Source organism: Mytilus trossulus, chromosome 5 (genome assembly GCF_036588685.1).
Source record: "Mytilus trossulus isolate FHL-02 chromosome 5, PNRI_Mtr1.1.1.hap1, whole genome shotgun sequence".
Taxonomy (NCBI): Eukaryota; Metazoa; Mollusca; class Bivalvia; order Mytilida; family Mytilidae; genus Mytilus; species Mytilus trossulus.
This window is the reverse complement of record NC_086377.1, coordinates 71,060,965-71,080,342: the sequence shown is the minus strand read 5'-3', so window position 1 is coordinate 71,080,342 and position 19,378 is coordinate 71,060,965. Positions and strand designations below refer to the sequence as shown.

Genomic DNA, 19,378 nt, shown 5'->3' with positions numbered 1-19,378 from the left:
GAAATACATGTACACCCTACAATCATTCAATGCAAAATATAGTTGACCTATTAATTATAGTTTTGAAGAAATATACTTAACCAAGAAAACAAAACATTGACAAATGAGCCATAAAAAATGAGGTCAAGGTAAGATGAATCATGCCAGGCAGACATGTACAGCTTAAAATCCTTCTATAAAACAAATAAAGTTGACATATTGCTTAAAGTTAAGAAAAATAGACCAAAACGCAAATACTTAACCCTGAGAAATCAACCTAGAGAATGAGGTCAAGGTCAAATAAAACATGCGAGACTTTCATGTACTTCTCATAAAATATTTCCATACACCAAATAAAGCAGACCTATTGGATAGGGAAAAAAGAACAAAATACTAATACTTAACTTTGACCACTGAACCATGAAAATGAGGTCAGGGTCAGATGACACCTGCCAGTTGGACATGTACACCTTACAATCCTTCCAAACAATGATCCATGCAATGAGGTCAAGTGAAAACTGTCTGACATGCATGAGGAATTTGCAAGTTAGCACATAACAAATATAGTTATCTCAGAGTAAAAGAGAAATCAACATTACAAAAGATCTTCCCTTGTTTTTCAAGTTGTCACTGAACCATGAAAATGGGGCCAAGGACATTTGCCATGTGACAGACAAACTTCGTAACACAAGCCATCTATATATATACAATATATGAAGCATCCAAGTCTTCAACCTTCCAAAAGATAAAGCTTTCAAGAGGCATAGGGCTCTGGCAACATAAGCTATGTTGAGCTTCCCGAGACAAAAGTTGTAAGCTCGACAAAAAACAAAGTGCTTGTAAGCACTGAATGGTAAAGATTGCTTCCATTTATCAAGTAAAATTTAATATTGCATTGGTTGTAGTTGATTTAAGAAGCTGTCTTAGTCTAGAGCAAGCAAAATATGAATAATATGGTCCAGAAGAAATTTTATGTTTGATATGTTCCAAGAATCTACACATAAAGAGGATATAAAACACGCAATTTTTCCAATTAGTGTTGGTTCTCTTTTTAGAAACAGCTATTTTCCATAAAATGGACATGGAGCAATTCTACACAAAAGGAAGATAACTCAATTTTTTGTTTAAAAGATGACATCATATATATATATATCACAGATTTCTGCTCCTTGCAAAAGATATGTATTGTTTTTTAGTAGCACCATTTTGTGCCTTGAATATATATCTGAGCATATATTACATCATTCTATTTCTGGAAATGTTCATGGATAGGATGTATAGAATGTTATGATCAATGCCCTATATTTTGTGTATCAAAAAAGATAGCAACATGCCTTTGAAAATTTAGATATGATTTCAGTCCCATAAGGTTTTGTTTGCATTTTATGCAATCTTTACCAAAAATTGACCAAAACTTCAAGTCCAACTACCTGTCATTTTTAAAATATTTTGATTTTTTTTTTACCTCCAAAGCTGTAGGATATATCTCGCAAACAATGTGGACGGATGGCCCAGGGAGAATTGGCACAAAAAGTCGATAGGCCACTATTAAAGAACTTGTCCCAGATATTGCTGATATTAGCATACAGCACAAATTTTATCAACTTCTGGCAAGATTTGTACCTATGCAAGTGCTAAAAAGACTTGACAAGACCGACAACCAGTATTTCTATGTCTTCAGCAAAAGCTTGTGCTGGGGACAAAAATCATATACCTATGATTAGTGGTTCAAATAATTACAAACTTCAACCTATAAAATAGTTAAAACATTAAGTTAAACAGCCATGACTGAAGGGTAGGGGTCAAGTAACCTCCATGCATTGAAGTAAGTAGCCTATGCCAATGCTAATTCATATGCATACCAAATATCATTGAAAATCACACATTAATGCATTGTTAAAGCCCCTGCACTAGAAAATAGCAAACCTTTGTCTTGTTTATCAACATCATATCAAGAGAAGAACAAAGAAAAACAACTAGTGAACTACTGAACATTTTATTAAAAATGTAATAACTTTTTCAAAGTCCTTTCAAAACATAAAAAAAAATGAATTTGTTTTGTTCATAAACCTTTTCATAAAAGGAATTCTAGATTTGTTCTTTAAATTCAAAATTTGTTTTTACATCTGTGAAAACAAATTCTAGTTTTGTTCTTTATATTCGCAATAGTTAGTTTACATCTATGAATTTAGGCTGAAGTTGAAAAAAAATTAATGCATACATTAGGAAAACTTATACAACTGCTAAATTTCAGCTCAGTTTTCCTACAATATAAAAGTTGATGCAGTAAAATAATGCATTGATGGAATGTAATAACCGTCAACATCACAAGAGTAACCCTTGACATAATCACTTGAGTAATTCTTGACATTATCACGAGTAATCCTGGACATAAAGTGACTCTTTTTTTTTATTATACATTTTTTAAACTCAATTCTAATACCCTTGCAATTAAAAGTTGTTCAGTTGAGAAGTAATATTTCTCTAAAATGAAATAGCAGATAATACAAAATTGGAATATCATTCATCAACAAGTTGAACTAAGTATTGTATTTATAATTGTACAACTTTTTAATTTCAAAATGCCCCTAGTACCAGAGTTTGAACAGAATTCTTTGCTATTTATTATCAAGACAACTGTGTATTAAAACAAGTTAATGTGGGGGGTATTTTAACAAATACGATAGAAAAAAAATATGTCAGATATCTTTGTTAAATAAAAACAAAACAATCTTTGAACACATTTAGATTTGAACACTCAAGACATTTTTGACCGCTGAGAATATCTTCGAACACTTTTTAACACAAGAAAGATACTTTAATTTTGATATACAGTATAACAAGTATGCTTCCAAATATACTGTAAAATTTAAGGACTTTCTCCTCTCTCAATAAATGAACATGCTTCATAATTTGAACCCTTATTAAAAATAATGGTACATCCTTAATCAGAGATTCTAAATTACTGGTACAGTACTTTTACTTAAAATATTGGTACAACCTTAACCAGAGTTTATAGAATGCCATTACTAGTACTCTTTATTAGGGAATTAACTACAATTCTGGTACCCATAACTATATAATCTACCTTTTTAAACGACATTGACTGGCTATACAGCCCTCACCAATCAACAAAACTGGTACTCCATAACAAAATATACAAAACTGGTACCATAACTAATCATACTACAATTGCAATAATACTATTTACAGATTGAACACAAGTCGGTGGTATCTTAAGGTCCTGTAAACTTCAGTTATTCTTTTTTTATGCCCTTTAAACAGCCTTTCACAACATTTATGCCAAATAAAATAATATGTGTGTCGTATTACATCTTTGGAAAAAAGGGTAGGTAGGAAGATTTTTCTTTTACATAAGGTCTATGAGAGAAGTATTTCACTTAAGTGAATTTAGACTGATAAAGCTTTTTTTTCATGTAAAATACATGTGAATTTTCAAATTAAAGTCAATTGAAATAAAGTCAAAATTTTATAAAGTCATGAAAAATATGTAAATGCTTGTTGAAGGAGAATTTCATGTCAACAAAATTTGCCATTGTGGCAAGTCTAGTGATTACTAAAAAGTTTTTTTTAATTGTAATAAACATGCAGTAATAAATTACTTTTTTTACTCAATTCATGAACATTTGATAAATATGAGTCATTTCTGAATAAAAAATTGCATATTTTTTAAAGATATTTATAAAATACAGAAATTACCGATTATTTAACAAAAAACAATTTGTTTTTATCTTTTATAACAAAAAAGTTATGTATTTCTTTCGAAAAAGAAATTACGGCCACAAATCTGAGTTTCGAGCAAATATACAAAATTTCGACATCATTTTACTCAAAAAGTAGCACATAAAGGTATAATTTTTATTACATATTTGATTTAATCAGGTAAAAAATAGCCTATCTGCAAATTTTTATGAACTTGTAAATACAGGATCAAAACTGTATCGTATGCCCTTAATTTGGCATTGTGATTTTCACGCTTTGAATCACTGATTCACAACTTTTCAGCAGCTAAGATTTGCTATACGAGAACATTTCAAAGAAAACCTGGTAGCTTACAGGACCTTACAAACATAATATAACAAAGCAACAAAATTCTTACACGAGGTAGAATACAAATAGCACTAAAAACATTTGAACACATTAGTGCATAGAAACAGTCAACAATATTGCTCAACACAATTAAAGGCTAATAATATTACTAAACTTTTGTCAAATAAGCAACTTAAATCTAATACCTTTAAATTTAGATCAGCTTCTTTTACTACATCTTTGTGAATCTTGTTGCAGAAGATATTTATCAAAATTATATTATTGGTAAAATTTAAAGTTAATACTATTACTTTTTATTTTTCTTTTAGTATCAAAAGGACTTGTTTTTTGTTTTTTTGCACAGACCAAGATAAAAATTTGCTCGAGCTCACATTTTATTTAAATGAAACATCTCTAATAACATTTTAATTTAAATGAAACAGCTCGAACATTTTGAACACTTGTAATTCTTTTGAAAGACATAGGATTTGTATTGCTACATGATTTTAATTGCGATGAGGTCTAAATGACAAAACAAAACCCAATTATTCGATTCATATAATGATTCATTTACACAAATGTACATGTATACAAAATTATCTGATTCATCTTCACAAGCATTCACAGTAACGACTCATTTACTCGAACATTTTAATTCACATTCAGATGATGATTCATTTACACAAGCATTCACCAGCACACACAATTATATGAAATTTACAAAGCAATTCATGAATATTAGACAACATACATGTTTTCAACATACACAGAACTGAAATGAAAACATAGAAGTGGACAAATTATAGATATTTAATATCCATGGTTTTAACCATTCGAAAAGTGTCTTGAGCCTGTCACCTGACACAGTTACAAGATCCAATTGGTTGACCATAATCACCATGCCCCTTTTAATTGGTTCCTGTTGAACCAAATCCTCCATCTCCTCTTTCAGTTGCATTCAAGTTCTGTAAAATAAGATTTCCAGAAGTTAACAATTTAACACATCTACAATTACCTAACAGTAACCACAGTACTGCTTTTAAAAAATTGACATGTTTAATAATTTCTTGCGTCCAAAGTGCTTTTTCTGGATTTACCATCATCAGGAACACTCAAAGCCAAATATTTGAAATCCGAGGATGTACAAGTACCATCCGTTGAAGAGCTATATGTCAAAAAATACCTAATATAATATCTAAAGTCAACTTTGCTCGAGTACACCACATCATCAAAGGATAACTGTCAATTTCTTAATTTTTCCAAAGACTAATTGAATTAAAATTAAATTAATTTTTTTTTAGTTTTCTCTGTCTTTATTTTTCTTTCTTTCTGAAAATCGGAACTTTTTGGTCTGCAGATCAATATAACAATAAATTAAACTAGCCCTTGTCCTGTGTATTCTATTTAATGGATAACACATTGTTAAGAAAATAAATCTGTATGCCAGCAGTTGGAACTTTTCTGAATTCTTTTGCTGTCTAATAAAAAAGAAAATAACAAAAATACTGAACTACAAAGTAAAATTCCAAACGTGAAGTCCTTTATAAAATGACAAAACCTCAAACATCTAGTTTCCTGACTTGGTAAACATGGTGGATTGAACCTGTACCTAGCTAAATCTCTCACTTGTACGAATAACCTTATAAAGCTGTCACTATTTTAAAACAGTTCCATAAAAATAATAAAATAAAACTTGTTTTTTACCTCACATTCTTCTAATTCAGGAATATAAATTCTTTCACATATCAGCTGAGCAATTCTGTCACCTTTATTTACTGAAATTGAAAATATAAAACACTATATCAATCGAATATATAGTTTCATATTCATTGAAGTTGAATTAAGCTTTTGAAATTTAAGGAGAAAAACAGTTGATACTAACCCCCTTTTGACACAATAAGTAACAAACTATCAAATTTTCTGTATTTTTGAAAAGTTTTCAGTAATCATTCAAAAACCTGCATTTACCTACAAAAATTAGTGACAAAAGGTTGCAAAGTGATGCGCACGAACATGTTATCTGTAGTATGTATTCCATTCATTAATTGTTCAGATGTTCTCGTACATATTTTTATTTTGTCAAGGAGAAGTAGAGAAAGGGGGGAAAGCTACTTCATAAAATGCAAGTTTGCCTCTTCAGAAGTCAGTTAGTTAACCACCAATAGGTCGATAACTCCTGAGAAACCCGAAATATTACATTGGCGTTTTCTAAACATTGGACAAGGACGGAAAAGTAATGATAAAAGTCTGTGTTTTACAAAATTGAATGGTGATGATTGCGAATCTAACTTTTCAACTTTGACAGTAATAGCATAGTTTTGATCACAAAATTGGAAAAATCAAGGTAAAATTGCAATTGTTGGTATCTATGCATGAATATCTCTCTTTTGTGTTATAAATCAAAGAGCTGATAGCTCTGAAGTGGAAGAAGGTGAATAAAAGGTAACTTGAATTACCATAAAAGCAGCCCCCACTTACCCAGGCTGCTTTGTTCCATTATCGTTAAAATGTATTTTTTTTCTTCAAACAAGAAAAGGTCATAAGTACATGGATTTCCCATCCGTACAATCATTTTCTATGTTCAGTTGACTATGAAAATTAGGTAAAATCTTTAATTTGGCAGTAATTAAGAAGATCATATCAAGAGGAACACATGTGTACTAAGTTTCAAGTTGATTGGATTTCAACTTCATCAAAAACTACCTCGACCATAAACTTTATAACCAGAAGCAGGACGGACGGACAGAACACATATTGCCCATAAATGGAGCATAAAAATAGTAAGACTTGTTACATAACTTTTGAAAGTTTCCATATGGGTTTTTACTGCACAACAACAATTTTAAAGGTTACAATTTTTAGCGACGTATTTTGCAAGATCTGGATTGTCTAGAAAAAGTGTCATATTTGTATGATGAACTTACATGCCTTTTCCTTAAGTCTGTTTGCATGATTCTAGTTATATATTAAATCGGTAGAAAAAATATACATGAAGCTAGCAGACCAGGGTTTATTTTCCAGATTAAGAATATTAGATGCTTGTTGAAATTTCCAATTTTGAATTATGCACAAAGATTGATCTTTAACAAGTTGGGAACAACACTCCAAATGAGGGTAACCTAACTGGAAGATCATCACAACCCACTGAAAAAAATGAGCACAAAAAAAGTCATTTATATTCATATTATTTGATGAAACTTTTCCCCAAGAACTATGCATCTATTAAGTACTGAATGGTCAAAACATCATGTTTTTTTATCGACATAAATTTTGTCGTTAATGTAACCAAATGATGTAGAAATTGTGTTTTTTCATCAAATTTCCATCAAATTGTAATGTTTAAAGTTCCCTTATTGCCTCTCTATTTGAATTAAATAAAATAATAAGAAGAATCTGTTTCTTGTTTTGTTTTATTTTGTTTTTGACAAATGATTGTTCACTGCTTGCAAATGAATCATTATATTTATATATCTTATCTGTATATATTTTTGTTCGTGTCTCCATCTCCTTATCATTTGTAAATGTATAGACAAATAAGAAAGAAATAAGCTCCACATGTATATTTGCAACATCGTAAATTAATTAAAAAAATAACATACACTAACACTAGTACTGCATGGATTTTAAGCATTATGAAAGTCATATTTGTAGAAAGCTTAAAAAAACTTAAAAACAGTGTAAAATGTCTTGCTATTTACTAACATTTACAAATTTAAATTTCAAAATTTTACTAGGATCTAACTACTAGACCTTTTATTAGTCTAGTTGCACATATTGTATGTTGAAATCTGATCAAATGTAAACAAATTTATTATATAAACTTCAATTTAATCCTTGAAAGGAGGTCTAGATTGCTAAAATAATTTACAAATTTTATTTTTTTTATTTGTCCAAAATCATTTAAATTCATTTAATCAACATCCTTTTATGATTATTTGATTAAAATATTAATCATTTTTAGTCTTTTTACAATTTACATTTTTAAAAGCAAAATAACTGAAAACAGGATAAAACAAAGGGAAGTAACAAAAAAGTATTTCAATATTCCCAATACACATCGTTTTGATAACACAACGGCAGTTAGCCGGAGGTAAACATCGTTGATTACCAGTATGTTTGACACCCAAGTTGTCAAGTGAAGCCATATAATTATACATCTTCTTTGATGTTCAGGTAAAATTTAACACAGGTGTCAATTACACCCGTACAGTAGTAAATGTTCAAATATGGAGTCTGAAAAATTTCATACACGGGAGTTTTTGCTCCTAAACGGGAGGTTCACTTGTATGTTACGAAGGGCATCTAATTCACATGACAAAAGAAAACCATGAATAAAGACAACACTTTATATATCCTTTTTATTTATATAAAAACAAAATCTTCTTGTCTTCAGGATTGCAAATTCGTAACTTCAAGGGCGAACTTGTAAACAGGGCGAGTTGTCCCGATACCAAATTCACGCATGCGTAATACAAATATCTACAGTTAAAACATCCTGTTACAAGTAAACAAATAACGTTCATGTGGATGAGATGAAATCTAGTAATTTACATTAATAAAAGGGTCATATTTACGATAGTGATTGTTTTACAATCATAATTTACAAATTAAATGATTCAGATGCCTAATCATGTGTAAAAATCGGTGTCAGGAATCTAAGTTGTTTTGAAATTGTAATACACAGAAACGAATGCGGCATACAGAGACTCAATGCCAAGGGTCGGCCCCTTAAGTCTTCAGAAGACTTCACGTCTTCTTCCACTAAAAATGGTTTAAATGATATCATTTTTTTTTTTAAATGTTAATTTATAATTTATATGTTATCACCCTTACCAACAAATTCCTGTTCTCCAAAATTAAACATGATAACTCCGACATTACCACGATAATCCTGGTCAATCACTCCAGCTGAAAGTAAACAACATAATGATAAACATTGTTTCCGAGTTTAATAAAAAAAATAATTAGAATTTACCATTTTTTGACAGAAACGTCGGAGAACAACCTTTTGGTTACAAGATTTTGACCTTTTCTTTTCAGCATTGTCAAAATATCCTATTTACTTGTTCAGTGTATGGTCATTTGTTTTTGTTATTTTCTTTTAGTGTGTGTGATGTTTTACTATTGCCTATGGTTGGCACCTATTATAACTAGCTGCATTTGTTCGCATATTCTTATTAAACAGGAACCTGATGTTTAGTGGTTTTCATTTGTTGATGTGGTTTACAAGTGTTTTTGTTTTCATATAGATTAGTCTTTGTGTTGGAATGGTTTAATCAAGTCATTTATGCTGTGAGTCAAGACTCCATGTTGAAGCCATACTTTTACAAATTGTGACTTAGATGGAGAGTTGTCGCATTGGCACTCATCATCAACAACCCACCAGTTCAGATGAAAACACTATACAAGATTGACTTCATTAAAATATTGCAATCAAACCTACCTCCGACATCAATAAAATGCTTGGCAGCAAGACCAGATCTTGGTGCTGAAAAATGAAATCAAAATGTTCAATTTGAGAGCAGCTTCATTGGTTTAATCAGTCAATTTTTTCTTTAAAATATGAATTGCATGTACATGTGTAATTCCTTGATGGGAAGCATAGTAGTTAGGCCTAAAATAAAATATTGTTTGTTTCCCCATCCCGACCGACCCTGCAAAAACAGTGCTACTTATAAAATTATATTGTCAAAACTAAGTCAAATATTATTTTATTCATTTCCAATTTCCTGGCTTGCCGGATTGTACGATATTATTGTTCAAGCTTTTTGGAAAAATAAAATTTTTTCCCTACCTACCTACCAACACCTGGCTTGGCAGGGTCGGGATTGGGGAAACAAACAATATATTAATTTAGGCCTTATAAATGAAAATTTAAACATTGAATTGAAACTATGAGCAAACAGAAAGATGTTACATTGCTAAAAGACTCCAATTTATCGGAAGCAGAGATTTTTTTTACAAAACAGATAAACAAACGAAGTAAAGTGTTTGAAATTGCTGTTACATGTTAAAACTTACCGACACGACCATAGCAGCCTTCTGGAAGTGCTATCTGTATGTCTGTCATTGCACAAACTTTCCCTTTAGATGGAATCTTATAATCATAGGCACTGAAAAGAATAATTTACATAGACAAGATTTTTTAACTTTTTAACAATAGATAAGTTTACCTTAATCTATTTTGAGCTCACTGCCCACTGGGAAAAATTAATATGCTGATTAATCTTTAAATTTGATAAAGTTCAAGACTTTTAATAGAAATAAAGTTTAAGACCTTGAAATGTCTTGTTTATTTGTTGGGTAGCTGTCTAAGTAAGAATAAAGATTGTTGTGTGTTGTATTGTATTGTTTTCTGCATCGGAATCAGCTGATTAGATCTTATGGTATAATATGCCAATATTTTTGAGACGCGATGGCCACATTTCCATGACATCTATAAGACATGTCACTCATACCGCCTCATCGACCATACCTTGTAAGGAGGTGTTGTCCATACATAAAGTATAAAACAACACTCCAAAATTTGTGTTTGCATCTGGTTGTAGACAGTTTAGGTGCTGTGTATTTAAAATAACAGTGATCTTAATTTGTTTATCATGTTCATAGATGCCAACCCCCTTTTGACACAATCAGTAACAAACTATCAAATTTTCCGTATTTTTGAAAAGTTTTCAGTAATCATTCATAAACGTGCATTTACCAATAAAAGTTACTGACAAGTGGTTGCAAAGTGATGTGTACGAAATTTGTAGTTTAACATGTTGTCTGTAGTATGTATTCCATTCATTTATTGTTCAGATGTTCTCGACTCGTACATTTTCGTTTTGTCAAGGAGAAGTAGAGAAAGGGGGAAAGCTACTTCATAAATGCAAGTTTGCCTCTTCGGAAGTCAGTTAGTTACTCAACAATAGGTTGACAACTCCCGAGAAACCGGAAGCATTACATTTGCGTTTTCTAAATACCGGACCAGGACGGAAAAGTTATGATAAAAATCCGTGTTTTACAAAATTGAACGGCGATGATTGGTAATCCGTAACTATTCGACTTTGACCGTAATAGCGTAGTTTTTATCGCAAAATCGGAAAAACTACACAAAAATCGTAATGGTTGGCATCTATGCATGTTTATCAATTATAATTTCTTGACAAAAGCAGAATTAATATACATAAGTTAAAATCAAAGAACAGATTGCTCTGAGAAAATATGATTGCCATTGATTTTATTGACACATGTGTACATGTAGCTGGATAATATTATTTTCAAAACTAATTCCACTGCACATGTAAAATGTAATTTGCGTAATCTGAATAGTTACAAAATAGCCAATCCCATATACAAGTGAATGAACAGTGTACTTAGGCTAATATATTTTTTTTTATACTATCAATTCCAAGTTTACTTTCCACAGCAGTCACCGAGACTAAGAGTGAGAGAAGGTATTTATTTCACTTTGTACCTTATCGCCTATTTTCCTAAGTTAATTCTAGGAGGAACCACTGTCCTAACTCTTTAAATATTTAATTTCCTTTGGGTCAGTGGTCACGACTCCTTTCAGTACACATTCCTCGGTTTAAATTGTGATCATTTTTAATATAATACGACTTTATCGACAAAACAAGTTAATTTTTCTTGACGAGTTTTGATTCAGAAGTAACGGATGGAAGACAACTCGAATCGATAATATGGAAGATTTCGCCTGAAGGGGTGTTGTAGTTTCACCTAATTGGTGGATTATACCTCAATTGACGTATAACCCACAATTGACATATAATGTTAATACATGTATGTTATTCTAATGCAACAACGTTTGTAACGTTCATTTTAATTGGATAACGTCACTTTCTTACACAGCATCAATTGTATTGATGCTATGGGATGTACGCGCAAGCGCAGACGGCATGTGACAGATTTTAAATACATGTTTAAACGTTGTTTTCTGTCAGTTTCATTAGAATGAAGATAACAATATTATATTTTAAGCTCCGACGGCATCAATTTGGGATTTGATGGTCGCAAATACCTGTTTACTGTCTCTGCTAACGCGTCGCCAGTAAACTTAATTTGCGACCATCAAATCCCCAATTGATGCCGATGGAGCTTAAAATATAATACATTTATCTCCTAAATATATTCTCAACATAAGTTCCTTTCTGAGGCCTAAATTAAAATATTGATTGTTTGCCATTTTCCTACCCAGAATTTTTTCTGTGGGTAGGTAGGTAGGTAAATTATTTTATTTTTTTTCTGGAAAAATATTTTGGATGTTTATATACAATGTAATAGTATGAATGAAGGGAGCCGCGTTCATCTTTTATCTCTGCATATGCATGCATTTATGTGTCACTTGCTATAACCTTCACCTCTTATATATTCTTTTATATGTGTATATCTGCTCTTTTTTTTTTCTCTATTGTGTTCTGCTAGATATATTCACTGCTATTATATATGCACTTTTTAATCCTTAATCACCCTCTGTAGTGTGCTTTCTGGCTTAGTAATACAACTGCACGTGTCATGTTGTTCTATTTGTAAATTAATATTAAACTTGTAATACCTTCGAAACATTTCAATGCACTACCGCCACAGGGCTCATACTACTTGAGAATTATATGGGGGAGGTGAATTCTCTTTTTGAAACTGATAGGGAGAAGTGGTGAGATTTGAAAGAGAACTGCTTATTCGCGCGGTGCGCTACAATGTTTGGATTTTACTAAAATATAAAGGGTCATATGTACATATCTGAGTATACAATTAAAGTAACATTTCATATTAAAAGTTGTTTAAGTTTTACTAAGGTTCTTGTGAGAAACTACCAACTAAATATTTAATATCTAGCACTAAAAAAAATATTTTTTAAAATAGAAATTATAATATATCAATTACAATTTAATTCAGAACTATCTTGTGTATGAAATTCTGTGTTTCTCATAAAAAAAATATAAAAGTTATTAAGCTGGGCCAAAATATATTGATATTGATACATGTAGTAAAATAGTCTCAAAGTTAAGCAACTTTAATCAATAGTTTGAAACAATCCATAACAAAAATAGGGAATTATATACACCAATCAATTAGATGAAACCAAAAGTCACTTAATGCGTGTGGAATACGTAATTTTCCCCTTTGGGATCAATATTTTTCTGTCAGCTGTTCCATCCGTGCGTCCGTAGTAATTATTGTAAAAGTACGGATTTCTGTCATAGCTGGTCCGGTTCAGATCCGTAGTATATAAATCGGTCAATGGCGGACTATTGCAAGAAAATTTACAAAAATAAACGATGTTTGATAAGTTATCTGGTTATTTGGAAAGGATAATGACGTTTTTAATGCAATTAATGGATTAAACATTTACTGGAGGCAACTTTTAACACGTTTAAATGAAGTAATAAACTTATATTGCCGGCGAAACTTAGGTTGATGTACGTTTTCTAGTAACAATCACTGGAACTTGCGGAAATGCACGAAGTGATAAAAAGATGTAGTTTTATCAAATAGCCTGATACACACTGCAAAGACTACCGGAAATCAAAATCGCATGTAACACGGAAATCAGCACTCGATTCTAAACCGCAACAGGCAAAATTCCGGAATAAAAAAAAAATGTTTTCAAAAACGTCAATAAAATTATTTGGGTCGCGGCGATTTTTTTTGGTCGGTCGGCTGACAGCAAACAAACAATATTTTAATTTAGGCCTGAGTGGTTTCTTAATACCACAGGAGTTTGAAATCCTAGCAATAACGGTGTAAAAATATGCCAAACTCGACTACCACAGTAGAGAAGCAAGAGAAGCTCTACTGTGATAGTGGAGTTTGGCATATTTTTACACCCTTATTGCAAGGATTTCAAACTCCGGTGTTAATACCCATGTTTAAAAGGTTTTCATTTATTTTTGGATAAAATAATGCCAAAAAGCTGCCAATTATATCTCCGCCTTCCCCAGTTAAAACAATCGCGTTTCTCGACCGATTCAACTATGGACATGATCATCGATCCATTATACTTTTAGATGGCTGAAGATATGAAAAATAGTAAAGGTCAGCGAAAATTAAAGGCGCGTTTTACTTCTTCAATTATACCTGTACAAATCATATCCAGCAGCTAACTTAGAACCTCTAGTCGGACAGAGAGCATTGGCTGTCAATTTAGCAAATCTTAAAACAACATTGTCAAGGGGCATTTTTGGCTTCTTGCTCGCAGGTTCCGATTCTACACCCATTAGATTGTTAGGCAGTAGACTCTTTTCTTGCTTCACAGCTGCCTTTCCGCAATTATTTCCCGCTCTTACAATGTAAATCGGACTCACTCGGGTTTAACAATGGTGAAATATGATAAAGTCTGAACATGCCGAATGCTCTCTCGGCCTGTGATTGGTCATTTGTTTTGTATCCTCGTTTCCCTTTTTTCGCCTGGTTTTTATAGTGTTGAGCAATGTAACAGAATTCCATGCTTTCTTTGGGGGTCTAGTTGGGATGTTTGGAAACAAAGATGCGATTCTTCTGCTAATTTTAGACTGTACAAATTTTAGCAAATATTTTAGTGTGGATCAACAAATACTATTACAAAGTTATCAAGTGTGTTATGTCATCAACTATATTTAATGAGACTGAAACTGCTAGAAAAGACAACAAAAGTGCCCAATAAACAACGTGGTAGTGATATATGTATATGAACAGTGACTCTATAAATCTGATTGCTGAAGATATTGGCAATGTAGTCTTTAAAATCTAACGTTAACTTTATAAAATTCCACTAAAGACAATTTAAATTAATTATTTTTGATATGATAAATAGATAAAATTAATTGATAAAAGTGGAAAAGTGGGTCGTGTATATGCATGTGTATATATAAAACATTCTGTGAGGAGAATTGGAGATATGTAGATAGTGTACATAACATTCATGACAAGATATTCTTGGTGTTCCTTAAAGGAAGGCAATACAAACAGAAGAAGAAGAAGAAGCTTCTTCCATTTTGTATATTTTTAAACATTTCATGCCATTTTTGATGGTTTTTATAAGTTTTTACTATTTTTCTGTTTTTCGTTAAATTTTATCATGCTAGTATTTTTGATTCTTTATATATTTCATGCCATTAATCTTTATTCTTTTTTTGGAAGATTTTTCTAATGTAATGATATGCTCCCGCAAGTTTATCATTGATGTGCTGATACTATTTACTTTGAATTAAAGTAACTCAGTATACACATAAAAGGGATGAATTTGAAATACAGATAAATCACTAGATATAAATAGTTAAAGACACTAAAATGATTTACATGTTCACTAAAAATTATAATTTGAAAAATAAAATTATGGAAATTGTCATGATATTTTGATAACTTTTTAATTTATATAGATTACAAATAGTGAATTATATAGACTAGCTTATCATTGCAGCCTACATTAGGATAACCCAACAATTATTGAAACTTATTTCCAGTGGGGTTCTTTTATGAATAGATTTCTAGTTAACACCTTACCGGGTCGACACATGATAAATAACAAAAGTCATTACAAATTGTCACAGATAAATGAAAATATTCCGGATGATTACTTGGGATGGAGAGTGTCATTGAGACCCACACCACATCTTTTAAATATATCTATCTATATCATAATCTATTCTGATTTGACTACAACGATCTTTTATCAAAATTAAAAACCAAACGTACCACTCTATAGCTGGTATTATTCTAAAATTCAAAGTAGACGAAGATTAATTATTTACCACAGGCAGTGGAGTCAATGTGCACCTTAAATGAATAGTATACAAAAGGTGACGACAGTTATATATTAGTATTTTATGTAATTACAACTAAGACTGCGGAGATCGATGTATTCCAAACCAAAGTCCGATTGAACATTTCAAAGATGATAAACAGATCGAGTGTATTAATTCTATTTTGATCTTTGATTCAAATCATTATTGGGGAATTTGGATTTTCCCTTACCAAAGTATGATCTATCAAATGATACATTGAATGCCTATACTATAATATGTCTTTTAACAAAATCCATCCGTGCACAATAAACTTAGAATGATTCCTTGTATGATAATAGTATGATATGTATTGGAAACCAGATTTTATCACACAGTACTCTGGGAATGATACCATGAATGCCTAAAATATTTCAAGTATTGGACAAAGAATTTATCCATGCACAGGAAGTTTAAAATGATTCCTTGTAAGGCCATTATATATGATATGAATAACGGCGCTCTTGTAGGCTCCAAGATTTCACACATAATTTGTTTTATCTACAAACTCATAAACATGCTTGATAATGTAACAAAAATCATCTTTACGAAAGCTGGTATATTTAATTGCTATAATTTTCTGTCAAGAGTCTTTCAATTTATTCTTTTGTATTTTTCATGTTTTATATCATTTTCTATTACAATTTACTTGTGATATAAATCTTTAAAATGATATATCATCAGATCATTTTAGAATATCTTGTTTTATCCTGCAATTGGGTGTCCTACTATACAGATACAGCCCTACAGATATCGCTATGCTGTATCTGTATACTATACAGATATCGCTTCTAAGCTCCGCCCACTGCCGGACTGAGTATTGTTTGAACCTGTGTGACCTCAGAATGTGTATTCCACTTGCATTCCAATGACGATGACAATTGTCGATTTCAAAACTTGAATGTGTATGATTGTGTTACAAAATCAGCCATGTCAATTTCAGCATGCATGTTTAGTGAAAGTCAAGTCTGAAGCGTAGGACAACTCGTACACTTCTGTTTCAAATTGGACAATGTTTTGTTTTTAATTTTTACTGTTGAAATTAGTTTGTTATGTTAAAATAGATATTTATTCACCTTGAGCGATGTTTTATTATTGACCATTCGAGATTCTTTTTTTGCGAATCCATCTTTAGCGTAATGTGTGATTTTGATATTACTACGCGGGCCTCAAGGGATTACAAATCGAAAATAAATGCTAAATATGTAAGTTTTTTGTGTTTTTCAAAACACAAACAATTTACAGAATTAATTGCAGGATAAAGACAATAACTGTTTAGTGTCTTTAAATATCAGCTGTATTTGTACTCGGCTCGAAACAGGTGTAGTAGCTCGCTAAAAGCTCGCATACACCTTGTTTCCTAGCCTCGTACAAATACAGCTGATATTTAAAGACACTAAACAGTTATTGTCTATATATCCTGAGGTTATATCAAGGGGAAAACCGATGATTATAAGAACAAATACATTAAAAACACGATTGGCTCTCCACTGATGAATTTCATGAGGTGAGCGAATAACGGAAGCCTTTATTTTCGTTTGTTTTAGTGTCGTTTATTTATTTTATTTCCCTTTCCAACTGTTCCACATTGTTCCATCCATCGTTAAAGTTGTGGATACCGTGATCTAAAAATTGTTTTAAAGTATATCTTAAAATAGACTTCATATCGTTCGACTTTGAACAGGGAAGTTTGATAATACACAATATGGCGACTCCGGCGGTTATGCAGACGGATTCTCTAAAAGAAAACTTCGATGATTTATTAACATGCTCTATTTGCCTTGAGACTTTCAAAGATCCTAAATATTTGCCCTGTCTTCATACGTTCTGCGAGGCATGTATTCACACTTATATCAATTCGACTGATAACGAGGAGAAACCAACAGGGTTCAAATGTCCTGTATGTAGACGTCTTGTTTCAGTTGTTGACAATGTTGAATCCCCAAAAACATGGGCTAGACAGTTACCTTCGAATCATTTGATAGTGTCGATGATAGATAGTAATTTATCTCAGAATGCATCTTCATTTTGCACGATATGTGAGGAGGCATATTGCGAAAACTGTGAGTTTCATCACAAACAATACAAAATAACGCGAAACCACAAAATTGTTCCTATCAAAGATATAAATGCTGATAATTCTACCTTAAATCTTTTTGGATCTATCACTTTTCAATTGTGAAGAACAGCCAGACGAGAGGATTAAGATATACTGTAAAGACCATACAAAGCCGTGTTGCACAGTTTGCGCTACGGTCCATCATAGAAAGTGTGCACAAGTCGTTACCATAGATAAAGCTGTATGCGGTGTAAAAGATTCTACAAAGGCACATAATCTTAAGAATAAATTGAAAGACAAAAGCGATCACTTATGTAAAGTTCTTCAAAATCGCAAAGAAAACATATCAGCATTTGAAAAAGAAACAGAAGCTATTCAGAAAGAAATAAGTAATGTGCGGAAAAAGTTAAATAAACATTTAGATAAACTTGAACAACATTTAAAAGACGAAGTTAGGAGCACACAGAAATCTAACGTCATAAAACTGAACGATGAAGCTATAGTAATATCCACACTTAAGAGCACTATTGATAACTGGAAGAATATTTTTGAGGCTTGTTTATTTCACGGATCGGAGTTACAATGTTTGATTACGATGGAAGATATATTTTGTAAACTACCACAGTTTGAGGAGGATTTGTCAAAATCAGTGCGTGAAATACGAGATCTATCAGTAAAAATCAAAGTTACAGATGTTATTGAAAAAGTAGACTCTCTTGGAAGTGTTAATCTGAACGAACGAAGACCTTCAATCTCCGGAATAAAGACAACAAATTTTCTCACAGGAAAATTTAAAGTTGTATTTACAATAAATATCAGTGGACCAAATATAAGTGGTATATTTTTTAATGATTATATAGTTATAACAGACTATAGTTGTAAAACGATAGTTAGTCATGACTCAAACGGACAAAAGAAGAAAGAACTAAATGTTCAAGATAGCCCCACTGACATTACTAAAGTGAATGATGAAACCGTTGCTGTTTCGTCATACCCACACAAGATCTTTGAAATTAATGTTGAGACAATGACATTACTGAGGACACTGACCGTTGATGTTAATGTATGGGGATTGTGTTTTGTGGGAGATGAATATGTTACCGCTCAAAATAACACTATTTCGTGGTTGAACTCTAAAACCGGTGCGAAACTTAGATGTTGTACCACGGGTGCAAATACACCATTTGTCACTTGTAACCAGTCAACTAAGTACATCTATACGAATGGTACTAATTCTATCAGACAAGAATCGACTACGGAAAAATGTTTCGATTACAATGGTAAATCTTTAGAATATACGTATAGCCAGGCTATTGACTATGATGGTAATATTTACGCTGTTGGGCGAGAATCTAAAAACATTCATCAACTAACCTCTGCTGGAGAACTTGTCCGAATAATTCCTTTATCCGATATAGACAGCACAATGACTGATCTACCGTGGGTAATGCGATTTAAAGATGACAGTAACAAGTTTCTATTGACATTTTATTCTACTGGAAAAGTGCGTGTATGTGAAGTTGAATAG

At 31.7% G+C, this 19,378-nt stretch overlaps 2 protein-coding genes across 2 annotated transcripts; one reads left to right on the top strand and one right to left on the bottom strand.

Moving 5' to 3' along the window:
• Positions 1-1,959: 1,959 nt before the first annotated feature.
• On the bottom strand, positions 1,960-14,359 carry LOC134719138 (deoxyuridine 5'-triphosphate nucleotidohydrolase-like). Its single transcript, XM_063582114.1, has 6 exons — positions 14,110-14,359; positions 10,051-10,142; positions 9,473-9,517; positions 8,863-8,937; positions 5,734-5,804; positions 1,960-4,994 (listed from the first exon to the last, which is right to left on the bottom strand). Exons 1-6 carry the CDS (start codon positions 14,247-14,249, stop codon positions 4,938-4,940), a joined length of 480 nt encoding a protein of 159 aa, XP_063438184.1. The 5' UTR covers positions 14,250-14,359; the 3' UTR covers positions 1,960-4,937.
• Positions 14,360-17,496: 3,137 nt separating this feature from the next.
• Positions 17,497-19,378, top strand: LOC134718265 (uncharacterized). Its single transcript, XM_063580759.1, has 2 exons — positions 17,497-17,691; positions 17,981-19,378. Exons 1-2 carry the CDS (start codon positions 17,497-17,499, stop codon positions 19,376-19,378), a joined length of 1,593 nt encoding a protein of 530 aa, XP_063436829.1.